This window comes from Malurus melanocephalus, unplaced genomic scaffold (genome assembly GCF_030028575.1).
Source record: "Malurus melanocephalus ecotype Western Australia unplaced genomic scaffold, MMel_1.1 scaffold_49, whole genome shotgun sequence".
In the NCBI taxonomy this organism is placed as follows: domain Eukaryota; kingdom Metazoa; phylum Chordata; class Aves; order Passeriformes; family Maluridae; genus Malurus; species Malurus melanocephalus.
This window is the reverse complement of record NW_026623281.1, coordinates 2,211,478-2,219,952: the sequence shown is the minus strand read 5'-3', so window position 1 is coordinate 2,219,952 and position 8,475 is coordinate 2,211,478. Positions and strand designations below refer to the sequence as shown.

At 43.0% G+C, this 8,475-nt stretch overlaps 1 protein-coding gene across 1 annotated transcript in view; it reads right to left on the bottom strand.

Moving 5' to 3' along the window:
- Positions 1–4,776: 4,776 nt before the first annotated feature.
- The window catches only part of RET (ret proto-oncogene), a 74,158-nt gene continuing 70,459 nt past the window's right edge, over positions 4,777–8,475 (bottom strand). Inside the window, exons 19-20 of the mRNA XM_057365159.1 lie at positions 7,995–8,142; positions 4,777–6,084 (exon numbers count right to left, since the gene is read on the bottom strand). Coding sequence (XP_057221142.1) covers positions 5,927–6,084; positions 7,995–8,142 — 306 coding nt within the window. The 3' untranslated portion in view covers positions 4,777–5,926. The remainder of the gene's footprint in view (positions 6,085–7,994; positions 8,143–8,475) is intronic.

The following is an 8,475-nucleotide window of genomic DNA, read 5'->3' as shown; positions in this document are numbered from 1 at the left end:
AACACAGAACAAACAGGAAACACTTCAAGGGAAATATTTACAAAAATAGCACACACAGAAGACATAACAAGCTTTCATTGAATACTTAAAAGCAATAATCTATTTCTTGCCAACATTCATGAGCAGGAAGGGAGTCAAAATTAATTGGATTAGGAAACACTTTAGATTTTTTCATTAAACTGCACTTAATGCAGGTAATTATGTATAGAAACTGTAATTATGAACTGTGTAGGTATGTTATATGCAGGATCTCTGTGCAGTAAGATAGGTGGCAATAATTATTAGTGAAATTTTCCACAAATTAATGGTTGAAACAACATTGACTTACACTGAAAGTCTGAAGTACACACTACTCCCTGCATTCACTGGTTGTTACAGCATCACTTACTGTCCCACTCACCTACCRTACAGCAATGTTGTCACAGGGCTTGTTGGGTTAGAAATTGGCTGTTTCCCATCTCTCAGTTACATATGGTTGCTGAAGATACTGGATAAAAATGYATTCTTCATTTAAGGAAGAAAAAACCCAAAYAAAACAAAAAATCTTAATGCCTTGGTTGCTCGTGGCAAGTGAAGAATTCCGATTTATAGACATAAAATACCGGAAAACTACTGGACAAAGCARAACTTTACCACAAGTGTCATTTTTCTCTCATTTTTTGTAGATCTCTCAACAGAAAATGCAGTTGATATAATTGGTTCAATTTTCAGTGCCCTTTGTTTTACCAGTACAGACTCTTGACAGTTGTGTCATGGCAGTGAGGATCACCATGGTATCACAGCAGAACCCCTCCTGTCCCAAACCAGGACAGGATCAAGTATGCAACCCAACAGTGAAACTCTTCCAAATTCCAATGCACAAAATAAAAATCTGTGTTCAGGTTTTGGCAGTCTGACTCAAGACCATGTTTCTGAAATCACAGACTTTAATGGAAACATAAAGTTGATACACAAAACAACATCTGAAAACAGATCTGAAACATCTAAATTGGATTGTAAGTGACAGGAGTAAGCTTTGGTAGAATTGGATTATTTAGAATAACCGTCACAACGCTAACAACGAGTCACTCGGGATTTACRTCCCAACATTTGTAGCAAACGAAAGGTTACCTCTAACCATGGCAGATTACAAATAAAGACAAAAGTAGTGCTGATCATTTACTCCTCCACATAGAATATGACTCACAGTCTGATTGTTCTCTCAAATATCAAGTCACTGTTGTAAGGACAACATTTTTATGTTTCATGTTAATAAATTCCAATGACATWTTCCTTGTATAGTTTCAACAGCAATTTTAGACCAATTTTGCTGTGCAAGTGTTGTTTGTTTATTTGAGACTTCCAAGGTTATTTGGAATTATGTTGTGGCAGTGTCCTGTGCATGGCAATATATCCAATTTGGAGCTGAGAGGAGGTCTCCAACCCACTTAACAAGACTGCTAACAAAATCTCTGTACTCGAATATCTGCAAAAGGTGTGCTGAGGCAGAGGATCTCCTGTGGCAGAGCTGCAAGACGTGGTGAGAAGGCTACATAACTTGAGGAAGGCTGTGAAGGAGTTAGATGGCTGGTTCCAAGGGCAGCCTGCATCAGGCCTACAGCCAAAGAGGCAAAAATGCCCCCACCATGTATACACAGTCAGTATGGGGAGTCAGTAAGGCAGAAGAAGGGACACCTGAAATGGCAAGGGCTTGCAGGAGGAAGAGACCTCCCTGAAGCTTGAGGTGCCCCTGCAGAACCACTTCACTGCTCTGCAGGCTGGAGAGGAAGGACCTAGCACTTCAGCAGAGAGGCTGGAGCTGAGTGAGGCAGCCCCATGTTCCCTGTGTAACAACCAGCACAACTACCAAAGGTGACAGGGGACARCAGCAGGGGACTCTCCTCCGAGAGGCACAGAGGGACCCACCCACCAACCTGACTGATTAGCAGAGTTGTACCCAGAGCATGTGCCAAGCCTTGGACAGCCCCCTGACCATTTGCTGCTGCTGCTGTTTCTCGTGGGCACCAGGGACGCAGCCAGCAGGTCTGAGGAGGACCAAGGAGATGACAGTAAGGGACTCAAGTGCAGGCAGCTTTTGCATCAGTCCTCCCTGTCAAAGGGAAGGGGTTTGAAAGGGCCAGGTGTATCTGGCAAATCTGGCAAATGGTTGGGGTCTAGTGCCAATCAGGGGTCTTGGCTGCTCCTGGAGACTCAGGCTGAAAAATCTGGGCTGACGGAATCTGATGAGGGCCCATCTGCCAGAAAACAGGGAGAGCATCTCTGGTCACTGGCTTGCCAAGCTGGTGAAGGCAGCATTAAATTGAAGTTCCTGGGAGAGGGAATCCTCAATCCATTCCACTCCTACTAGCTGGATGCCAGCACCAGCAAGAGATACCCAAAGCCTGGAGAGGATTGTGAATCAGCAAGAGAGAACCTAAAGTGCTACACAAAGGAATTCCAGCCATTCCTGCCAGTGAGTCTGCTCCATCAGGGGACCAAATGAAATGCCTTTTTGGAAACATACATAGCATGGGGCATAAACATGAGCAGTAGGAGACTGTGCACAGCTGCAGGGCCATGATCTCACTGCCATTCAGACATGGGGTGGGATGGCTCCTATGACTGGAGTGTTGGAGTGGGAGGATACAGGCTCCTTAGGAACACAGGCAGGAAACAGGAGAAGGGGGTGCTGCCCTCTGTGTCCATGGGGATAGGTGAGGAGCTCATGGGTCAGGATTAAAGGGAGGGTAAGAACAAGTGACATTACAATGGGGCTCTCCTAAGGCCACCCAACCAGAAACACCAAGCAGATGAGACCCTCTACAGACAGACAGCAGCTGCCTCACATTCACAAGCCCTGGTGCTCATGGGGGAAATCAACTACCCCAATACCCACTAGAGGGACAACACAGCAGGGCACKAGCAGTCCAGGAGTTCTTGTCAAGTGTGGATAACTTGCTTCTCCAAGTGACAGAGGACTAAATGAAGAGAGTTGCTATGCTGGACCTTGTTCTTTCCAACAAGGAGAGGCTGGTAGGGAATGTGAATCTCAAGGGCAGCCTTGGCTGCTGAGACCATGAAACCGTGGACTTCAAGATCCTCAGGCCAGCAAGGAGGCACACAGCAAGCTCACTAACCTGGACATCAGGAGGGCACACTTTGGCCTCTTCAGGGATCTTCCGGGTAGAGTACCAAGGAATAAAGCCCTGGAGAGAAGAGTGACCCAAGAAAGCTGGTTAATATTCAAGGATCACCTCTTGCAAGATCAGGAGCAATGCAACAAAGATGAAGTCAGGCAAAAATGTCAGGAGACCTGCATGGATGAACAGGGAGCTCCTGGACAAACTCAAACAGACAAAGGAGACCTACACTTCCCCCACAGAAAAAGGGTGAAAGCAAGGACAGATAGCCTGAGAGGAACACAGAAAGATAGGCCAAGCAGCCAGGGATCAAGTTGGGAAAGGTAAAGCACTGGTAAAATTCTATCGAGCTAGAGACATCAAGGGCAACAAAAAAAGCTTCCACAGATACACTGGTGAATATGTGACCCCTCTCCAGAAAGAAATGGGAGACTTGGTTACCTGGGACATGRAGAAAGCTGAGGTACTCAATGACATTTTTGCCTTGGTTTTCACCAGCACATTCTTCAGCCACTGAGGCCTGAGTTTGCACGAGCCCCTGTGCTGAGGTGGCAAAGGCAGGGACTGTGAGAATAAAGAACCACCCACCATAAGGGCACACTGGGTTTGGAACTATCTAAGGAACCTGAGGGTGYACAAGTCCATGGAATCTGATGACAAAATATCGACAAGGTGACCTCCAACATGGCACCACTAAGGGCAAACCCTACAAATATCCTTCTATGACAGGGTTACAGTGCTGGTGTATAAAGGAAGTGGGATTGATGCCATCAACCTGGACTCATGCAGCGCATTTGACATTGTCTTACACATTATCCTCATCTTGAAACTGGAGAGGCAAGGATTTGATGGATGGACCATCAGGTGGATAAGGAATGGGCTGGATGGTCACACTCAGAGTTGCTGTCAACAGTCTGATGTCCAGTGAGACCAGTAACGAGTACTGCTCCTCAGGGGTCAGCACTGGGACCAGTGCTGTTTGACACCTTTGTTGGCGATATCGACAGCAGGATCGACGGCACCCTCAGCAAGAGTTTGAGTGACACCAAGCTGTGTGGTGCTGSTGACACACTGGAGAGAAGRGATGCCATCCATAGGGATCCTRACAGGCTTGAGAAGGCCGGTGCAAACCTCATGAAGTTCAACAAGGCCAAGACAAGGTCCTGCACCTGGGTGAGGGCAATCCCAACACAAACACAGGCTGGGTGGAAAACGGACTGAGAACAGCCCTGGGAAAAGGACTTGGGGATCCTGATTGGTGAGAAGCTCAACATGACCACGCAATGTGTTTTTACAGCCCAACAAGCCAACTGTATCCCAAGCTAGATCAAAAGCAGTGGGTAGCAGGTCAAGGAGGTGTTTCTCCCATCTACTCTGTTCTTGTGAGACCCCACCCAGAGTGCTGCATCAACGCTGGGGTCCCCAGCATAAGAGGGTCATGGGCCTGTTGGACTGAGTCCAGATGAGGGTCACAAAGGYCATCAGAGGGTTGAGCACCTCTCCTATGAAGAAGGGTTGAGAGTGCTTGGGCTGTTCAACCTGGAGAAGAGAAGGATCTGAGCAAACCATAGAGCAGCCTTACACTATCTAAAGGGAGCTTACAGGAGAGCTGGACAGGGGTTTTTTGGTTTTTTTTTTTGTTTGTTTGTTTTTGTTTTTTTTTTACAGGAACATGTACTGTTAGAGTAAGGGGAATGGCTTTAAAGTGAAAGAAGACAGGTTTAGGTTAGATACTAAGAAGAAATTCTTCACTGTGAGGGTGGTGAGGCACAGGAACAGGTTGCCCAGAAAAGCTGTGGATGCCACATCTCTGGCAGTGTTCAAGTCCAGGTTGAGCAACCTGGTTTAGTGGAAGGTGTCCCTTCCCATGGTGGAGGAGAGGGCAGGGGGGCAGAGTTGGATCTAGGTGATCTCCAAGTYCCCTTCCAACCCAAAGCATTCTATGCTGTTACTATCCTATTCTATGAGTTCAGTCTAAAAATCCTTTATAGCCTATTTTTAACTCACAAAAGGAATTATGATTKTACAAGATTGTATGTTTTAACATTGCTAATATGTGGGTGATGGAAAGTAAATGTGTCAGATGAATACTCTTGATTGCCATCAGTCTATACAGCTATCTTGTATCAAATTTATCTCCATTGTGCTAAAGGTAAGAGAAGTTAAGACTAATAAAACAAATTATCTTCTCATCAAGACAAGACAATACATTTTACAAGACTTCAAATGTTGAATCTCAAGTCCTCTACTGACTCACTAAGTGTTTGCTTCCAAATTAAGATACTGGCTTTGTCAGTGCCAACATCATCCTAACACTCGTCATTTGATAGCAAACTCAGTAATCTGGGAGCCAATCTGGGAGCCTGTTTCCCTTCTCCCTTCTATATATTGTTTGTGCTTCCTGCTTAGATTAAGTGGTTGTATGCTAACAGCCACTATAAAAGTAGCAGTTCAAGTACATGTTACCATCCCAGAAAGCTGTAACATGGGATGGTTAGTCTAAAAAACACCGAGGATGAAGTGCAAGGCCCTTTGCACTAAGAAGTTGCCCAGTGGAACCATATGCAAAATGGTAATCCAGAAAAAAGTACTGGAACTGCAACTCTTATCCAGTGTGATATGTTTTCTGAAAGGGGAGAGTACCAATTGTAGTCTTCAGGATAAATAACACACTTTAAAAACTACCAATAAAGGGATTTGCCAATTTAAATGTTAGTTGTTGATAGTACAAAGAACGAGCCAATGGACTTCCCACTCTTTGCCTCCTTGTTCTCCTCAGGAGTCCATTACCTTTCGCAAAGAAAATTTTAGCTATCAAACTTGTCCATAAATTTTGCCGCTGAGTGTGAAACCATCCAGTTAGCATATACACTATCATTTGCATATCTTGAAAACACAGAGTTAGTGCCATCGAATCTTGTGAGTGGAACGGGGCTCTCCTCAGGCCAGTTCGGGTATGACATGCCTAAAAATGAAAACAGATAATTTTTTCTGCACTGAAGAACCATAACTTCATGTGCAGACAGTAAGGCCCTTGGCAAAACTCCCTTCAATACTTTAAGCCAGTCCACTGGATTTTGTCCCAAATCAATTCGTATAAATGATGTTTTGAAATCCCTGAAGCACAAATTCAGATGCAGGCAAAAACCCTGGAAAAATTAAAGTGCTGACTCGATAAAAAATTGTGTGCATGCATGCACATGTGCATAATAAAAAGCTAAGAATTGTTCTTCTCATAAGCCTCCAACTTTCCATAATTTTGTATTTTAACAATCATGTACCAATATATTGCTTTGCAAGAGGAAGTTCTTGCTGTACAGGAAATACTTCAAGAATTAATAAGCCTATTTGGGACAGGATCCAAAGTCCATTTCAATGATAGAGTATTTCCATTTRCTTAAAAGGGCGCTTTTCCTTTGGCTTCAGTGAGGTTATGGGGRTACTTTCACACCCCCACCAGGGATCCCCTGCTTAATTTCAGAAATCCCAGGGGCACAGCTGAGTAAAACCCAACAAAGTGCTGAGCATTCATGTCTTGATTCAGCATTTAAAGTTGCATTTCAGGCTTGTAATTATTTGCATTGAGTCCAGTAGCTGTTTCTGCATTTAGGCACAAGTGATCACCAAAATGGATGGAGAGTGCTTAGCACCATGTTCATTCAGCTGTGCAAGAGCAGAACCACAGCAAGGCAGAGATTCTCAAAAACAGAGATCTCATTCTGTTGCTTATTAAGCATTCAGCATCTGCCATCAACCTTGTGGCAACTTTTTTCTGCTACTTCATTCCTTTAACTATCTAACCACTAAGTGCCCAAAAAATCAACATGAGCTGGGAAAACCTAATGAAGAAAATAATAGCTAAGGCATAGATCAAAAATAGACCCAAAGCCATTATTAATGGCAACTTTTAAAATAAAAGATCCAACTTTTCAAAAGTCATACTGCTTGAAGAATGAAAAAAGTATCTGTGATGTTAGTAAGTATCTAAAACCATGTAGAATATTTAATCAGAAGACAAAATATAGGAGTTTTGGCAAGAACCATTTTTACTGTCCATCTCACCATCACAATATGAAAGCATATGCTCTTTTTAAAAACACTTGCTACATCATTCAGTCGAGGTTTAGTACTAACATGTTCATAACAAATCAAAGGACGTGAAAACAGCTGAGTGTATTTTCAAAATGCCCATTGTTAATTAAATTTTCAAAGGATTTTACATGTCAGTTTAGTCTGTATATAATATTTATATACAGTATTTCTACCTTCTGTATATAATAATCTGTTTTCATCCTATGATACATTAAATACATTTCAGCTTATGGATTCAAAATGTAGTAATAGCAGCTGAAAGTTACAAATCCCTCTTAATAAATGAAATATGTTGCAGATGAGTCCTATCACTGAGTTATGGCAAAAACCAGTATTTAAAAAAAAAAAAAGTCTATTGCTTAAATTAGAGGTGCAGAATCTAACATATTTTAAATGTTCTAGCCTCCCCCAACAGGATAGTAGAATTAGATACTCATTAGCATTTTATATTTCCCCTGAGAATACTTCCCTGATCATTTTTTTTCTTTTACTGTATGATATCTAGTCATTTTACTTATTTTCACATCCTTTTAAAAATGTTTATTTTAGACACAGCTGCAAAATGACTAAAGGATGATCCTGACGCAAACTTTGACATTTACCAAAAGAAAAAACAAACAAACAAACAAAAAAAAACCCAAAAGAAGCTTCCAAGCAAATTTTGATTGGCTTCATTCAGACAAGAAACACTGTAATGGGGTTACAGAGTCTGAGAACAGTGCAGAAGAAAAATCAACTTTTTTGTGTGTTGCTAGAATCTAGTAAATGCATGTGAAATTCTACCATAGAGTTTGTTTTCAATCCATGTGGAAGGGAGGGTTCGAGGGAGGGGAGCATTATTACAGTCCACGAGAGGTGTCTCCTCTTCTGAGAGCCCATCATCGTACAGCAGGGAATCGGATGGAGTGGAAGCCGCAAGGTCTAAGTAGTCCTGAGAAATTAATTCACAAAAAGCTGGGTTAATGCATGTGGCAGTGCTGCTGTTTGGGTACAAAGGACAAATGTGCACCTGCTTTCTTCACAAGCAACTACAGACCCACTGCATTTGTCTTCCTCCAGAATCTCTGGCACCTGGGGAGGCTCTGCTTTTCAGCAGCCACRGCATGGCTCTGGAAGCATCTGATTTACCTGAACACTGCCCATGCTAGAGACATACCAACACTTCCCCTGCTTAATTCTGCACATCAGCAAAACACCCAAGAAACTGAAGAGCTGTCCTAACTGATTTGTTTGACCTTCAGCTTCTGGTATGCCTACTCCATCT